Source organism: Octodon degus, unplaced genomic scaffold (assembly GCF_000260255.1).
Source record: "Octodon degus isolate 3935 unplaced genomic scaffold, OctDeg1.0 scaffold00181, whole genome shotgun sequence".
In the NCBI taxonomy this organism is placed as follows: Eukaryota; Metazoa; Chordata; class Mammalia; order Rodentia; family Octodontidae; genus Octodon; species Octodon degus.
In genome coordinates, this window is record NW_004524757.1 from 2667912 (window position 1) to 2687150 (window position 19239).

Consider the following 19239-nt stretch of genomic DNA (forward strand, 5'->3'; position numbering starts at 1 on the left):
TCTATTTTTTCCTCAATGTCTTCTTTAGAAGCAGTTATAAATTCCTTTACTGCAGTTTGTTTTCAGATTGGGTTTCCTCCCTATGTTTCTGTAGTTGATTCTTTACTTCAGATGCTATGAGTTCTGAGAATTCTGTTTTTATTTTAGAAAATAATTCCGCTCTGAGTTACTCTATAACTTTCTGCTGTTGCTTATTTACTATCAGCACTATTAATTTGTACATTTGAGTTGAGTTAATAGAAAAGAATTCCTCTCTGAGTCCTCTATGACTTTCTGCTGTTGCTCATTTACTATCGACACTATTAGTTCATCCTTTTGTGCTGAGCTAGTGTCCTCTGCACTTGCTCTGGGTGGGCGCTGGGTTTCCTCCATATGTTTCTGCATTTGATTATTTACTGCAGATCCTATTAATTCAGGTATTTATTTTTTCATTTCCAATCTGAGTTCCTCTATACCTTTCTGTAGTTGTTTCTTTATTTCAGAAGCTATTGATTCATTGCTTTCAGCTGTGTGATTCCCAATCTGGTCTGTGTTAGTGTCCTCTGCACTTGTTATGGGTGGACTTGGGTTCTGAGACTGCATTTTGCTCCTTCTCATTGTCATTTTTTGTAGCACTGTCTTCTGACCTTTGTTGTAGATCTTTGTTGCAGTTATAATCTTAGCACCTACTGAAGTTCAGGTGCAGATCTACAAAGTTTGAACTTATCCAGCTGTGCCTGGCTTGGGTCTGGCTGCTGTGCTCAGCTCCTTCCTGCATCCGCCTTTGGGGGTGAACCTGCTGTGTCCCTCTGGCAAGATGTTCTGCTCCTGGACTAGCTGGGTGTTTCTGTCCCCTACTCTCTCTGCAGGGATTTCAGCTGCAGGGATTTTACCTCAGGCCTGTATGCCAGCATGAGCTGATTCTGGAGGGGAAGACTTGGAGTAGTCGGAGATGTAGCTCTCCCACACACTCACCGGGCCTGGGCTAGGACTGGGTCTGAGAACTGACTGTTTAAAAGCACTTTCATAGTACAAACACAATTTGAAATTGGGCATAATTACATTTCATGATAATTATCAATGCTACGTAACCTCATAAGAAAGGTAGAGTTTGGTTGACATACACCCAGTATTTTGTCCCATTTGATTCCTATCAAAATGTTGATTTGATGGAAAAATACAGCCACACAATATAGTAAGTGCTGCCACATGTCTCACCTTACTGTAAGCACTTGATATTTACCAAATAATTGAAACTTCACCACAACCCAAGGATGCTGATAACTTGCTTATCCATACTTTACAGAGTAAGAAGTAATATGCATGAAATTACTCAGCTCATAAATGAGGGAATCAGCATTTAGATCTAGGGGTTCAAACAGCAGGAATCTCTGAGGGTCCAGTTAGGACTGCATCTTCCCCAACGTGACTGTCTCCACTGCAGGTGGGTTAAGGCTACCTGCCTTTCCCCTCGTTGACAGCATAACTGAGTGATTTTACTCTCTTGGAAAGCATCGCTTTTCATACATCTAGGATGGAGCTTGCCTAAGGGCCGGAGTGCTATCCTAGGAACTGTGAGCCTGTAAGCTTTTAATCCTGGCTCTGTCCTTGCCCTGTGCTGGCTGTGTAGTGCTGTATGGTTCCTGCGAGCCTACATTTCCTCCTCAGATTAAATAATCTAATCCCATAAATTCATAAAAACAAATATATTAGAAGAATCATCAATTTAAGTTTTCTCAGCAGTCCCCAATTGAAAATGTCATGTTTTTCTCACAGAGGATGGAAAAACTCGTAAGGAAGGGGTAAGTATATGCTAATCGCAATTAAAGGGAGTGCTGCTGTCATTAGGGTGGGTTTAGTGTAAGCAACATCCTCTAAAAGAGAGACTGACACGATACAGCCCATACATTTTTAGTTTTTAACAAAATTTAAATGGCTAAAATTATGAAAACAAAAATAGCACTGTATTGCAAAAAATAAAATCATAAATGTGGAATGCAATTCTCATTGTCTATAAACCAAGCTTTCTGCAAAGCCAGACACACTCATTTATGCTGCAGTGGCAGAGTTCAGTAGTTGTGATATAGACAGAAGATTGCTCAAAGCTTAAAATACCTACTCTTTTTCCCTGTGGAAAAAGTTAGCTGACCTGTGTTCTAGAATCTAGATCTTATAGAAGCCTCTGATTGTAGGATTATTGTCAAGGCATTTACTTCAAATGGTGTCATGTAAGTTCTTGAAAACAATTTTACATCAATATTTTCTGGTATGTATGAAATATTTACAAATATGTGCAGATCAAGTCAGGTATTTTTAAGAACTGAAAGCATCATACCACAGTGATATATGTGCACTCATGTTTATAGCACTATAATTTGTCATAGCTAAATCTTGGAAGCAGCTTGAATGCCCATCAACTGTGGAATGGATAAAGAAGATGCAGTATTTTTACACAATGGAGTATTATTCAGTTAATAAAAAGGATCAATTTGAGGCTTTTATTGATAAATGGATGCAACTAGAGATGATACTCTTAGGTGAAATAAATCAGACCCATATGTACAAACATATTTTCTCTTTTGTGTGAGAACCTGAAAGGAAAAAGAAAATGTGAAGGGTACAATAGATACTGCGAAACGAGAATGAACCTGTTCAAAAGAAAGGAATTCTTGAGTTCAGGAGAAGGACAGGAGAGGGAGTGGGGAAAAGAGATTTATCTATGTATGTAGGCTGGATGGATTGGACAACTGTACTGTGGATTTCAGCTGGTCTTTGGAAAGGAGCAGTTATTGCTTAATATGTTTTGTCTCCTTTTATCAAATCTTTTTCCTTTTTCTCTTCTTAATTTCTTATCTGTTTTTTCTTCCAATTTTGCATGCATATATCTGGTAATATGAACAACCAATGTGAAGACAACACCTACTATGGAGTTTATATTGTTTTGTTTAGTGAAATTCTGTATCATTTGTAGTTTTTCTGTTTTAATACTATTTTTACTCCCTTTAATGAATAAAAATAGTAAAAAACAATTACTGGATGAACAATGCATATTTTTTCTATGGCCACACTATTTCCAAATAGGGTTGAATACCTATGTCATGTAACTTTGCTAATATACAAAATGGTTTCATTTGTTTGGACTTCTGCTTTAATGTTTAACATTAAAAAATATTCAGAATATGTAGTATCTATTGCTTACATCACTGAGTAAAATAACCCTATTACTTCATGGGTCATCCCCTTGATCCTCTGAGACAACAGACTGTTTGGGTATAAAACCCCAAGTGGAAAAAAAGAACCTCAAATATGATTGGACAACTGGCTCTCCACATGCTGAAGATTAAACCTAGACCCATTTCTGTCTCCATGGTGTAAACAAAAATCAAAATAGGCTTGATTAAATATGATATATATAAATATTAAAATGGAAACACTTAATCTGACAGAAGATAGAATAGGTAAAGCTCTTGAAGATTTAGGTGTAGGCAAAGTCTTTAGGAACAAATCTCAATCACACAGGAAATATTTCAAAGAATCAACAACTGGGATCTCATTAAAAAGCTTTCTCACAGTAAAATAAACCACCAACAGAGTGAAGAGAACCCACAGAATGTGAAATCTTTTTTACCAGGTATTCCTCAAACAAAAGACTAATCTTTAGAATATATAAACAACTCAAAAATAATGAGACTCAGCTCCCCCACAAATGGATGATAGATATTGGGAAATAGGAAGGAAATTCTCATAAGGAAAGGGGAACTAGGGAGGGGCAGGTAGAAAGGAAAGAAGGGAAAAGGGTAAAAGAAAAATTGGAAAGAAAAATGGAAACAAAGCTTTTGTAAATGGAGAGGGCAAGAGAGGTTAAAGGTGGGGGGGAAGAGAATAGAGAAGAAAAAATTAAGATTTATGATGTGTAGGTACTAATTCCCTATGATGAATGTCATCAATAAGTACAGCCAATGTGTGCTAATAAAAATAAACTTTAGGGGCTGGGGAGATGGCTCAGTGGAATAAGCACTTCCCTGGCAAGCGCAAGGGCCTGAGTTCAATCCCCGGTTCCAACAAAAAAATAAAAAAATAAAAATAAATAAATAAACTTTAAGGAAATTGAAATATTTAGATGGAGATGATTTTTCTTCTTTTCTTTTTTTCTTTTATTTCTTTTATTTTGTGGCTGGCCCAGTCCACCCTGGGGGCAGGGTTGGAGCAGAACGTGGTGCGGGTGATCAAACTGCAGTCCCTGCGTGCTTGCCTAAGCTTGCCTGAGCTTTAGACTGCTTTAGACTGCTGTGCTATCTCGCTGGCCTCAAGATAAAGGTTCTTGCAAGTCAGGTTTAAAAGACCAATACCAACACTGACTATGCGTTTTACTCCTTGATTTGATATTTGATTTAAATGGCTATGGAATTTGTCATTTGATTTCCTAAAAGTGTGCGAGTCCAAATGTGACTTGTGCCTTGATAATAAAACCCTTAGAAAAATAACAGAGATATCATGTTATAGTTAAGTAGATAAAAATGGTAGACACAATGCTCTGGATAAATAGAATTCTTGGATAATTGAAGGATTTCCTTGCATACTAGTCATATAATAGAAATGACTTTGAACTTAGTTTTGTATTTTCCTGGCTTCTCTTCAAGACTCTACTGACTATACTTTAGTTGTTCTCGACAACAGAAAGTGCTAACATAGCTATTGTATTTTGATGCAGTATTATATTATGACACAATTGTGCCCTTGGAGGCTGCAAGGAAAGGATGTGTGTTTGCGTCGAGTGATCACAGACTCTTGTGTCTGTCAAATTCTTATTTTGTTGTGTCATTATCTGTGGACTTCTGTGCCATTCTCTTGCACATCTCAGCATTCATTTCCAGTGCCTGGACCTCTAGAAGTGTTTCTCCTTTTTTCCCACCTATGATTTGCTAAGCAGTGAAATCAAATGGTCAAGATATGTAGAGAGCTTTTTGACAAAAGGCAGTTCTTTATCAAGGAGGGGACAGAGCCTTCGAGCAGCAAACTGTGTAGACTGCATGACAGAAGCCTTTGTCACCTCTTGGGATTATCAAGGAAGACTCATGTTTTGTGTAACAGAACTGTGGTAAATAGATTGGATCCTTATCTTTAGATTAAAACCTGGTGGTACAGTTTTGCTTCTTTTACAGATAAATTATACTGTAATCTTCTATTTCTCCATATAGAGTAGTAAGATTAAGTTCAACCTTACTTGAGCTTCAGATTACTTATAGCACTGACTGATAGCTAATTCTTCTATTTACTTGAACTCTTTGGCCCTAGTTTGGGAATATTTGCTTTGTAATCAGTGCTAATTCTCACATCTAGGCCCATGGTGCTGTGTCACCTGAACAGTACTGTAGTTCTTCTGCTTGGCCATGTTATCAGGATTCGTATACATGTGCCACACCCCCAGCAATCCCCACGGGTGCAAATCTAGATGTCTCAAAACATTGAATGTATTGTCTAAAGGTTGACTTTCAAATCAAATTCCAATCCATTTATATAACATACTCCAGTACTACATTCTAAATTGTTCCCTATTCTTCCACTTGTAATGAAGTTTTATCAACATTTTGTACAAAATCAAGTACAGGTATTATAGCTCAGGTGGAAAGTTGGAGTGATTTGTATAAAAAAGGAAAACAGTATACCTAGCAATTTTTTTATGTATTTAGTACATGGTCTACAGGGTCTCACTACACAGATCAGGCTCATAATGATCCTCCTATTTTTAGCCTCCCAAGCACTGGGATTATAGGTGCACACCGCCACACCCAGTCTCAATAACTGCCTCAGCATGCCTTGGGGACAGGGCCAGCACGGCACACTAGGGATCGAACTCCTGGTCCCTGTATCTGCCTAAGCATGCACTTTAATCCTCTGAGCTATCTGACCAGCCCTCATATCTAGTAATTGTATTCTATTCTTGCTTGTAATTTTACAAAAGCTATGATCATTTGTTTATTTGAATGATGGCCCCTGTACTTCCGTAGAGGCATCATTGCCGAGCTCAGTGAGAAATTATACCCTTGAATTTCACACATATGGGTCATTTGTTCCCATGAGGCACATATTTCCAAATAGACACCAGCCTTACTTTAATCCTGATAAAAATGGCTGTTATAATCATGTCGCAGCAGGTTTGGCTAGCAAATATTTATCCTTCAAACAGAGCTACAGACAGAAGCCTAATTAATGTAATTGTTAACAGTGGTTTTCTATTTGCAAACATTTGTCATTATGCCCTCTGCAAATAGCAGATATACTTTGTTTCTCTTGTACCATGCAACTCATGCTTGTATATCATGTGTTCTTCATTACAGGAATCCCAGCATCTGACTCCGGGATTCACCTTACACAGTAAGTGTGTTCTGCAAAATTCTTGTTAGTTCAAGAATCTAAGTTCTTTCCTCCCTCACTTTTCCCTCTTTCCCACTCAGTATCATTAAAATGTGAAAGAACAATAACGACACCCTGTTATATTTGACACATCCAATTAGTTCCCTTTTTTCATCTGTTATTTGTGGCAGGAGGCAATAAACTGTGTGATTGTTTGGAGCCTAACTTAATTCAGAATAATCATTTGGCAGTAGAAGCGTGAACAAAAACCATGTCTTTTTTTTTTTTCAGAGTGGAGTGACCCAACCAGCAGAGCTTCTACAAAGTCAGTATCATTCAAGTTGTGAGTACTTGGGGTCCCCAACTAATCCTCTGTGTATTGGGCAATAAATGGTGTCTCTATATTGAATTCTTTTGCTCATGTTCTTTCCTGCCCTTCGACACTGTGAATCTTTACTCAAGGTAATATGTGCTTGGGTTGGGAAGTGAAGCAGATTTCCTGTTGTCTAAATCCATTCAAACTGTTCTACCAGCATAATCTAAGTTGCTTATAAACAACAGAAATGTGTTTGTCATAGTTCTGGAGGCCAGGCAATCAGAGATCAAGCACCAGCAGAAGTGATATCTGGTGAGAGCCCATTTCCTCATAGACAGCTGTCCTCTCAGACTATCCTCACATGACAGAAGGGATCAGCAGTCTCTCTGGGGCCTCTTTTAAAAGCTGAGGATGGTAGTACACACCTGTAATCTCAGCTCTGACTTGGGAGGCTGAGGCAGGAGACTCATGAGTGCAATTCCAATCTAGGCTATGTGTCAAAACCTTGCCTCAAAAGTCCAATAAAATGCAAAACAAAACATCTGAAAACACTAATCTCATTCATGAGGTTTTCACTCTCATGACCCAGTGACTTCCTGAAGATGCCATCTTCTAATACCATCACTTTGGAGGTGAGGATTTTAACATATGCATCTTACATGTCTAGCACTACACAGACTACAGTACCCATGATAAGTAACTAATAGTAAAAAATAAATGTGATAACTATGAGGTTCTCCAGTGATGCAGACTCAGGCTAGAACAGTGTCTGGGATAGGAAATCCGTGGGATTTTAGTGAAAAATGAAAATATAAGACTGCAGCTTATTACTACAGCCTGACTACTTGTTTGGGCATCATGTAATTTTAACTATAGACATTGTTCTACACAATAGTCAGCTACAGTGGACTAGGTTGGATAAAGGATGCATCTGGACAACCACGATCAGACATGAAATGTCATGTGGCTTCCCATGGACAGAAATCCCAAGACTATTTGATGTTCACCTGGCATCTATATATTCAAGATGAAGACTATCTTCTGGGAAGAGAGAGAATAAGAGATTACATGGGGCCAGGTTGAAGTTTCGAAGCTAGGGCCCTACAATTCATTTAGCACTGTCTTCATTTTTATTACTGCTATCTGAAGAAGTTTATAAAAACAATTTCTTCAGATCAACTTTTTTTTGGTACCAGGAATTGAACTCAGGACCTTGAGCTTACCAGGTAAGTGCTCCTGCTGCTGTGCTATATCCCTGGCCCTAGATGAACTACTGTAGATTTTTAAATACTCCCTTGTCCAAGAGTATGTCAAAGGAGGATTTCTCTTACAACTTATTTCCTTTCTAATAATAAAAAATGGAAGTTGACTTCCCTGTGTAATAGCACATATTCAAAGATTGAAAAATGTAATAATTCATGGCATTGAAGTAACCTAATGGCACTGTTCAAGTAAATTGCTCACCTTTTGGAAGACTATAACTAATTGCATAAAACAACTAGGAATGACTCCCACATAGACAGTTTGACAAAGTCAATGCCAGTTCGACTCCACATTCTCGTTGATGTGTAGCATCAAAGCCCCAAAGCTCTGACCCCATAACCAGCAGTTTTGTTTGGATTTCTGGCCTGACCTGCACCTTCTCATTTGAAAGCTCAAACTTCAACAACCAGGAATCGTCAGTTGTAGACTGTACTAAAATATAAGAGAACAGGATAAACAAAGCCACAACCCTGATGTAGGGACCAAACTATATGGAAACACAGAAATCAAAATCAGGGCAGGAGAGATGGCTCAGTAGAATAAGTGCTTGCCTGGCAAGCATGAAGGCCTGAGTTCAACTCCTGGTTCTGCAAAAAAACCTAATAATAATAAATAAATCTAAATCATCTTTATGGGCTAGGAAGATGGGTCAGCAGTCCTGAGTTTAAACCCTAGTAACAAAAAAATTATAATATTCATTTTGGCTTTTTCATTAATTACATAAACAAATTGTCCTTTACCTTGTTACCTTTGTCTCCTACCTCAACCTTACTCAAACTAAGAACACAACACAACACACACACACACACACACACACACACACAAACACACTTGGGAAATCACTGCAGGTTTATGAACATGCAAATTATTTTCTAACGTAAAATTCTCTTAGCTCAAAGCCATAAGTGTTAGGCTTCTATGGTGAAATATGCTGCTTTCTATGTACACCACAGAGTGCAGAACTTCAGGAGCTTGTAACTAAGAGAAATACACTCATCACTGGTGGCTTCTAGTGGGAAGCTGGGTTTTAGAAAACAGCACTTTATTCCACAGTGCTATACAGTGCAGTGAGTAAGAGCACAGTTCTCCACAGGAGGCATAAGAGTAGAAGACACAGAGTCTATTTGATGAATTGACTGCTCTCTTCTAGGCTGCTTGGCCTAAAGTCTAAGCACTGCCCATCAGATTTTAGCTGAGGTAAGCTGAAAATGAAATCAAATCCCATCTTATGGTAGGGTCTCGGTTTAACATGGGAGAGATCATAGTTTTGATAAAGTAGTTTCCTTTTTGCTTCCCAATTATTGTCCGCTCAGCCGTTATTAGCATTTTCCCACAGTGTGTTTTGAAGCCAACTTCTAGAATTTTCCATTTGGCAGGGCGACCCTCAGGCAATTAACAACGTTTGGAACATAGACTTCTGGTGCCTGGCAGTTGGTGGGAAGAAGGCCCTAAGTTAGCTGGGCTGCTGGAAAGATGCCCACCCAGGGTGGGCCATAATTGTACCACGCACACTCCACACCATGTGGTGCAGTGGAATTTAAAGTAGTGTAAAATGGAATCCCTTAATTGCTGGGACCCTCTGCACATTTCCCTTGTTTTGGCTTGTTTTCTGTGTGACCTTCCATTCATGTATTACTTGCATATCCAGACTGTGCCTGAGCACCAAGTCTGAAGATGGCAGCAGCCATGTGCCTGAGCACAGATGCGACCGACCAATCAGGCTCTCTCTTTATTCAGGACAGTTGCTGCTCTTGCTTGGTCATATCCTAGCACAGGTCTGGCCTTTCAGAGAACTGGGTATGTTTGTGCTTGCTCAGTGTACTTCATCCACACACAGCGCTCTTCATGGGTGCCCATTACCCAGGGGACGTCCCAGCTGCTCCATTGGAACCTTGAGTGCCGATAAGGCAAGAGCACTGCACTAGGGGAATTGGATGAAGTTTGAGCCTCTGCTCTGCTGGAATTGTGGTGTTGATGAGAAACGCTGACCTAGGGTCATGAAATGAGAGTTTAAATCATAGGAGAATTTATCTTAATTTTAAAGGATATAGACAGTGCCACATAGCAAAATTAAACAAATGAATGGGCATATGTGTATACATATATAGGTACACACACAATCATGTATTAGAATTCAAATACAAGCAATCTCTTTACTAATTAAATCTAATAACATAAATGTACTTTTGGCGAGAGAGAGAGAGAGAGAGAGAGAGAGAGAGAGAGAGAGAGAGAGAGAATTGAACCTAGAGCCTTTTTTAAGGAAAGACAGGAAGTTTCTCTAGGTAGCTAGATTGCCCCACCTGAGACCCTCCTGCCTCAACCTCCCAGAACTGGAACTAAAAATTTGTGCCATCCTGCCAGCTAAATGTACATTTAACTTTAGTCCTTGATAATTTCCAAAGGAGAGAAGATCCAGCTATTTTTCCTTCCTACTAGGTACCTTTTGCCTCCGTGAAACTGAGCTGTGTTACAACCTTTGCAAAGGTCATGCCCACATATTCCAAATCCAGGAGGGTTTCTAGCCAGCTTGCAAAATTATCTATATCCCATAAAAAGTGTAAGGTACAAACTTGTAAAGGTAGACATATATTTTTCAGGGTTGTAGAGTTGTCTGTTTGCTCAGAAGTATCATGTCCATTCTTTCTACAAAATGCACAATTGCAACTATCTGATTTCTCTTCTCAGTATACACATCAGATGTTGTGTGATTTTGTAATGTCTTACCAAAACCATTTAGAATCACAGGGGTAGAAAACCAAAACAAAGCCAAAGAACTTGGATTTTTATTGACTTGTACTGCTTTATCTAATAACACTTGTCATCACTTGCCATAGAGAATCCTTGCAAAAATCCTTGACCTGTTGCCTTTTATGAACCATCATAAGTTAGAACAGATAAGATGCATCCAGGTGCCCTGGGAAGGAATTTTAGACAGCTTCCATGAACTCATGAGTGTGGATCCAGTTAGCCTTCAACTGCAGTTAATTTGTGAGTGCAGTTGAGCATATGGCAGCCCCAAACTTTGAGCACCACTCTTGGTTGCTAACATTTGGTCTCTGTCCAACTGGAACCCATCCACACCCACTTTTAAGCAAGCAGCTCTTGTGTTTTTAAGTCATGATACCAAGAATGTTGTGCAGTTTCCATAAAGGCAAATGTAACCATAAGCTGTTTTGTCTTGCATAAATCTAGTTCCTCTTCTTACAGTACTAGTGATGTTTCATGACATCCCAGCCAGAGAGCTGATGAAAAGCCACATGGAGAGAGATTGGTTGTGGCCAACATCAATTTAACCTTGGATGCTTGATATGCATGTCACATGAACAAATGTCTTTAGGTTGATGGAAAAAAATGATACTGTGACCAGAGTGGTAGAAATCTTAATAACCACTGTGCTGTTCAGCACATTGACAGACCCTATGCCAGTTCTTATTTTTTTATTAATTTTATTAAGAAGGAAATAGCAATGTGACAGTTTCAAAACAGGTTAGTAGGACAGTTACAATAATTAATACATTGCATATTGTTGTCTTCATAGTGGTTATTCATAGTACAAGATGCAGACATGATATCCTGTCCAACACTATTAGTACAAATCTTTCTATCCATTGAATTAAGAGAAAGTAGCTGTATATCTATCCTATTTTGAATATACATATACAAAATGGTCATTCATTTGTATCCTCTTTTTTTGTTTAGTTTTGTCAGAGATTGGTATCCCATTGCCATTTAAGTATGGTAGGTGTGTGAATTCAACAAAATATTCCAATATAGTCCAGTAGTCCACAATAGTAGTGCGTTATCCATAGGACAGGCTCTTCTATGTTCATTTGCCCCTCTAAGATTAGCTGCCATCCTGAAGGTGCTCCATATCATTCTGTTGTACAGGGCAGTAAAACAAAGCTAGAATACAGTGTACAGTCAACTGGAAGATGAAGTAAGCATGCATACTTACCTAGAATGGATGTTTTGACTGCAGATGTATATAAGTTGCATCTAGATGTTCCATCTAAGTAACTTTTCCCCTTGGTAGGAAAGTTTGAATGCAAACTGAAGGCCCTGAACATTTACAGCTCCATTTCTTTCCCAAGATGTCCTTATGTATAGGGTCTGCTGCTTTCAGGGCTTAGGAACTCCAGTCTTGGCAGTTTGAACCTTTAAGTGGACTAGTAGAGATGGCTGGTGAGAATGAATCCCACAAGAAATTATACCTTTCTTCTTTGGAAGACATAAAAGTGGATGAAAATTGCTTTATTAACTAAGACATCATTATTTCTAACCTTTACTCCAAATGTTACGAACATTTCATTACCATAGAGGATAGAAAGAATGTAAGAATGTTTTTCAGATTGCCATAACTGATCCAAGCATTGTGCTGCTTCGTAGATGAATTTCAAACAATTTTAGCCCTCACACTCTCACATTTATTATAATCCTTCTGCCCAAACTTTCATCATTGAAAACATTTCCTTTAAGAATTTAATTGCAGATTTCAGACCTGCTCTGCCTTACTGTAAGCAATATAACCCACATTGTAGCAATTTCATATATTCTTCCCTAAGTAGATGTTTGGTTTGCTACGTAGATGTAATTTCAGGAGCAAAGTGACTGTGTAATATAGTAGAAAGAAAAAATGGCTGTTATTTTCTTAATCAGATTAATTCTTAATCAGAGTACATACTTTTGTACTTGGAATTTAGAAATACTGATGATCACTTTCAAGGCTCATAAAAACCACATTAACTTTCCAGGTAAACTGGTAGTCTCAGTGATGTTTGTGAGTTCCAGTTTTAAACTGAGAAGTATTCCAATTCTTGCTTTTAACCTTTCTTGCATGTCTCATGTCTCAGAGTTTGCCAAATTTTTGCAAGGACTTAATATATTTTTGTAAGTTCTCCACTGCATAAGGCACAGCCACCTGGGAGCAGAGAAAACAAAATTTGGCAGCCTGTTCAAGCTGTGAATTAAAGGTAATTCACAATTTGAAATGAATCAGCATGAGGTCCTTAAGAGTAATCAGACATCAAGAGATTTTATGTTGAGGATTGTATATTGGCTAATGTGACAACAAGCAATATTGGCATTTGAAATCTTCACGTCAAGGAGTGCTAAAGCTAGTGTGTGACTCACTAGGTGCCAAGACTGAAAATCATGGCTCCTTCAAGAAGAGAACTGTACATTTCCACTTCTAAAACCACAAATGTTTTTCACTCAGCTCGCATGGTTCAAAGATCAGATTTGGTTCCTACAGTTTTTTTAAGGGCCCATGTCTACAGTAGAAATTCTCTTTTGTAGATGGCTTTTGATCTACCCCTGTATTTGGTGCAAGTTATTTCTCTCAAGGAAAATTCAAATATCCCTTCTCTGTGATTCACATCCACAGCTACATTCATTCATACATTCAGTAATTCATTCACAAGCTCAGTTCTTCATTCATTCACTAATTCATCCATTCAAGCTTGCTTTCTTTCTCTTTCTTTCTTTCTTTCTTTCTTTCTTTCTTTCTTTCTTTCATGCAACTGGGGATTGAACTCAGGCCCTTGCGCTTGCCAGGGAAGCGCTTATCCTGTTGAGCCATCTCCCCGGCCCCTTTTCTTTCTTTCTTTCTTTCTTTCTTTCTTTCTTTCTTTCTTTCTTTCTTTCTTTCTTTCTTTCTTTCTTCTTTCTTTTTCTTCTTTCTTTCTTTCTTCTTCTTTCTTTCTTTCTTCTTCTTCTTTCTTTCTTCTTTCTTTCCTTTCTTTTTGTGGTACCGAGGACTGAACTTGGTACACTGTGCTTGTGAGGCAGGCACTTATTCTACTGAGCTATCTTCCTGGCCCCATCCATTCAAGTTTCAATTTCTTTCTACAAGTAAGCATTCAGCTCCAAGTGTAAATAAAGCTCCAGGCCAGACTAGACACTTGTAGCTTTGGTGGAAACAGTGTCCATCCTTCTTCAAGGAGCTGACGGTTAGGTTGGCACTGACAACATTGCTAACTCAACCAACTGAGAATTACTGAGTGCCTGATATGTGCCAGACTCTTCTTCTCTTTACAAGCCCATGGAGTTCATCATCACCACAGAAACAGAAACCAAAGCTCAGAGTCAACAGGTTGCTCAAAGCACCACAGTAGCAAAGGGTGGGTCCAGGATGGAGCTGTAGGGAGTGCACATTCTTCATACTTTAAGCTACTGCATGAACACTTTTGAGATGGTTGTGTTGATTTGAAATCAGGTGTGATTGTGCCCCAGAAATTAGATCAAAGGGCACTAATCACAATTAGGCCCCAAAGGGTACCTGCCATTTTAGTTTGAATCATGGATCTAAATATTATTGAGTTCAGTTCTTCATATTGTGTACATTGCATATGTCAATGTGAACAGTTGGTAGGCAGTTGCATCCTCAGCTCAGGGCCTACAGCCAGGTTGAATCATTGTGAGGACTATAAAGGCTAAAGAATCCATTGTGTGTGTAAAGGGCCTACACCATCGTGAAAGATCCATGTAACACTGACTGGTGTAGCCTGTGATGAGCGCAACATCTCTCTCCAGAAATCTCCACTTTTCCATATGAAAATGAAAAGAAGAGAAAAATTGACATTTGGTTCTATTTTTCTGAGAGGCTCATTCATCACCTTTGCTGCCTTCCAACATGTTTGATAATTGGAAAGTGTCTTCATATCCTCATAGCAGAATATTTTTTTAAAAAAATATTCCCGTGTATTACCAACCACAGTGGCACATTTCTGAGTTCTTCTCCATGTTTTAAACAGTGACTAAGACTGAAGCAAACTAATTCTGGTTGGAAACACTGAAGTTAATAAGCAAAAAGGGCAAATTTAAAGTAATTTCAGTTGCATAACAAAATGTTCTGTTGTGGTAATGCACACATGCATGCCCCCATGAGCATGTGCGCACTTCATCCCACATTAGGCCCCTCCAATTCTATCTGATCTAAGGAGACTCATGAACACACAGGCAACTTCCCTGTTCAGTTATTAGACTAAAATGCTGCAATCAGAGATACTTTTCATGTGCATAGCGACTGATAATTTTAAAAGAGTTTCACACAATACATTAGTCTCATGTGAGTATAAGAGTAATCCTATTAGGAAACCAAGTGAGAAGAAGCAAGGCTATTTGCCCAGAGCCAGCCACCTAGAGAGTAGCAGAGCTGGGGTTACTAGAAAGCAGATTTCTGCATTCCATTAGAGCATGCTGCCTGATCCCCAGATTCCCCGGGTAGCTAAAGGGCCAGAACTCATCAATCAATCCTGACATGTCTTCCAGGCCCAGGTGGAGGAAATATAGCAGCAGTAGAGAAAAGCCCTATGAATCATCCCTAAAAATTAAAAAGAAATAAACAAATAAAAGAAAAAACAGAGACTAAAATAGCTAACAAGAAATATCCACCTGCTTCTAACCTATTCATTTTGTTTTTCCGTCCTATTGGGCATCTGACAAACAGCCAGCTCCTTGCCACAATTACAATATTGGAGATGTTATGTTTAAATGGTCTGCTCTTGACACCTTCTCAGTGCCGCTAAAAGCTCTTCCATTTTACTGATGAGTGAGGAGTGGCACCGCTGGAGTACCACATATGTATGCAGAGTTTCAGCTAGAAAATCAGTTGAAAGGTCTGACAAAAAGCCTTTCTTTGTAGTTCAGCCATCCTTGTTAACAATGAGCCCCCCAAAAGGAAAAAGTCTCAAAGCTATCTGACTGACATCTTCAAATATGCTGCAAAGTATGGGACAGTGTAGCAGTGGGGAGTGGAATTGGCCAGGCTTTCTGAAACCAAGTGAACCAAGTGTATTTTCTTTACTGGGGCTCCTGACACCTACACCTGAGATCTGCAAGTACAGCCCTTTAGTGAAGTGCCCTGTGCTCTCCTCACCCAAGGATGCAGCATGCTTAAGAGAGCACAGATGTAGGGAGAGATGTCCAAAGAGACACTGTGCAGACTCCATTGTCCAATTTCCAGAGTCAGTTGTCTCTGCAAAAGTTGCTCATTTTTAAAATAATCTCAATATATATCTCAATATTAGAACTGTATGGAATATTCCTAGTTTTTCAGAAAGCATACTCATTAAAAGTATCTGCTCTTAACAATGTCGAGTGATGGTCATGCCTCTCTGGCCTTTCAACTCTTTATTATAAATTTCTTCAAAGTAGATTTTACACACCATGGTATAAAGGGAAAGGTGTAAAATAAACTTCATATGAGCAACATACTTGGAAATTGTAGCTGCTACTTTTTGGGACTGTTATATGCAAAGTGTAGGCAATATTTTACAATGATCAGCTATTTGGCCTTCAAAGCAGCCCTATATGATAGTGATTGTCATTATCAGAGCAGTAGCACTGTCACTACCATCACTATCATGCTTCCCAGGATTGTTCACTCAAAGTCTTAAAGGTGAACCAAAGAAACCCCCATGCCACACCCTTAAAGCCGTCACTCACCCTGGAAGGCAGGACTGCCTGCCTAGTTCTCTTCTATAACCATGTTGCATCTGTATTACATCTCTGAGAGGCAGATATGATTAAGCTAATTGCATGGAGAGGGAAATTTCATCTCATAGCACTTAAATGACTTGCCCAAGATCACACGGCTAACTGTTGAGGAGGCTGCAACTTTAGGATTCTTGAATTTAGAGCTCAAACATCTTTTATACCATATTGCCTCATTCATATAAGGTCTCCGTTGAACTGTTATTGTGAAGTGCAGAAGAAAAACAAAAACCACAGATGCTGGTATTTTGTAGCATTATGCATTTTTCACATATACTGCTCACTTAATTAAATTTGGTCTCTACGCAACTGTTGGTCCCAGGAAGCAGAGCTAAGGCAGGTCATTGTCCTGAAGAGACCACAGCTGTGACTTCCACTTCTGGATGCCTCACTTCCATCTTACTCAATCCTGTGTCATATAACTTGATGGAATCACTTAGTGTGTTCCTCAGCCTTTGTTTATTTATATAATGAAACAGGTTATGTGTTAGTTACTCAGACTCCTTAGTAAATTATGTTGGCATTGAATGGTCTCAGGAATGGGCTTTGCACACAATGATCTCTTTGTCCAGGTTGGAAGTAGAGACAGTCATGCTTAGAAGGCCTAAGTGAGATGCCTAAGCTCGTACAGTTCGAAGTGTTGCCCAGACTCAGACTCACGCTTCCTGACTCCTAATAGGGATACCTTTTGCTCCTAGGCACTATTGTTTCTCAAAACTGTTGTGTCACTTTGGTTTGACTGATATGATCAACTACCAATTCTGCCAGAGTGCAAGAGACCTTAAGCTAGCAACTATGTAGGGCATTCTTCACCTAGTTAGATACGCCAAGCATGGCCCAGGATATTTTGCCATGTCACGGAGACCTGGTGCATGGTTCCATCAGTTACAGCCAAGGTCTCAGGTGACTGATAATTTGAAAACTTGTAGAAAACTTCTAAATCATGCCACACTTTTCACAATCCCAGTCCTACTGATTAGAATTTGGGGTTGGGGCCCCTATTTATCTTCAAGCTTTCTTGCAGTTCTTTTTCTTTCTTTTTTTATTTCTTTTTTTTTCATAATTATATTGAGAAACAGATAGCAATGAGACAATTTCAAATCAAATTGGTAGGACAATTTCAATAATTCACACATTGCATACATTCCTCCCAGTGGTTAATTCCTGTACAAGATGCGGACATGATATCCTATTTACAAACACCATTAGAACAAATCCCTCTATTCATCAAGAGAATGTAACTATATATCTATCCTAACCACTTTGAATACACAGATACAAAATGGACATTCATCTGTATACCTTTTTTTTGTTAAGTTCCGTTATTTGAATATTATAGGTGTGTAAACTCAGCAAAATATTCTAAAAGAGTCCAGTAGTCTATAATAGTACTGGGTCTTTTGCTTCACTGGCAATGTCAGAAATTGTTGACCTGAGTCCCCTACAGCTCAACATAACAGCATGGCTTTACTTCCTATATTTCGTTTTTATATTTTCCTTCTGAATGGTTAAGACCAAGGTAAAGCAGGACCTATGCAACAAGAGTTGTAGCTTTTGGGTCTGATAAGGTCAGTGAAATCCCCTCAGGATTTATCCTGAGATCCTGTACCTCAGATTGTAGAACCTTTGTCAGTGTCAGCCATGTGGATGAGTCATGGCCATTGCTTGGCCAATGTGCTCTCTGTGAAAGCCTGATAGAATGTTTTCTCTCCATGTGACTGTCCTTGGGCACACTCTACATCATCTATCACTTTCCTCTTTGGCCCCATAATCTCCTTGATCAGAAAATTTGGGACACTGCCGAGTCACATGACATTACAGTACAAGTTCTTTTTCTCTTGAGATTGAAGAGGACCTAATGCTGGTGCCCTGCCTTGCCTTTTGGACTGGATCAGAATTTCAGGTTGCTACTATGGAAACCTGTTTCTTGAATATTCGATCCTGAGCAAGTCACTAAGAAATTTAGAAGTGCACTGCTGCTATGCACTTTGAAGAAAAGGTTGCTTACAATTGTCCATGACAGCCTCTTGATTGAAATAATCTGCCTGTCCTGATAGAAAGAGTTTGTGTGTCTTGAAGAGTGGAGACAAAAAGATTATATCCTGATGGGTTTCTTAAATGTGAAAAATGGTTGTGGTTTGAAGCAAAGCTGCTTTCTGCATGAAATTTAAATCAATTTCAGCTCAATTTATGCTATTCAGAAAGAACTATGATATTCAGTATTCATGGTGGCAGGAAGCCAAGATACACAGTAAAGACACAGAGAAGATACTGCTGGGGTTCTATCCCAGACAAATCCCAGTAGCCTCAGGATCCAAATGGCTGCCACTTGCAAAGCACAGATTTCTATGGCCAGGCCTCTGGGCAGTTGGAGAATGCAGAGCAGTAGCATAACAGACTTTCAGAATGACAGAAAAGCCATCAGCTATTTGCCTAGTGACTTAGAGAGCTGATGTCACATTGCTACTCCCAAAGCCAGGGAAATGAAACAAGCAATATAGGGTAACTTACTTTTGGGCAAGGTGCATGATGAAGGCTTTGGTGTCTTCAGGGATTCAGTCGTACACTTCTCCCTAGGGGCAGCACACCATGGTGGCCCTTATTAGCTATGTCTGTAGTTTCTAAGGAATATGGTTTTTGTTTCCTTGAGCCTTTTTTTTCTCCCTTTTCTTTTCCTGCATGCTCACAACAGGATTTTAACACATGTTTCTAATGCCATACAGAGAAAATAGCTAACTCTAAAAGAGGTCATTTCAGACAAGACGTGATGCCATTCCAAGCAAGTTGACTTATCTTTTTGCACACAAAATATATCAAATGTTAACTCTGTC

At 39.1% G+C, this 19239-nt stretch overlaps 1 protein-coding gene across 3 annotated transcripts in view; it reads left to right on the forward strand.

Annotated features, from left to right (window-relative positions):
• Nucleotides 1-19239, forward strand: part of Aff2 (AF4/FMR2 family member 2) — a 546136-nt gene that overhangs the window by 384873 nt on the left and 142024 nt on the right. For all 3 annotated transcript variants that reach the window (XM_023703816.1, XM_023703817.1, XM_023703818.1), the window contains exons 5-6: nucleotides 6318-6354; nucleotides 6625-6658. In XM_023703816.1, coding sequence (XP_023559584.1) covers nucleotides 6318-6354; nucleotides 6625-6658 — 71 coding nt within the window. The remainder of the gene's footprint in view (nucleotides 1-6317; nucleotides 6355-6624; nucleotides 6659-19239) is intronic.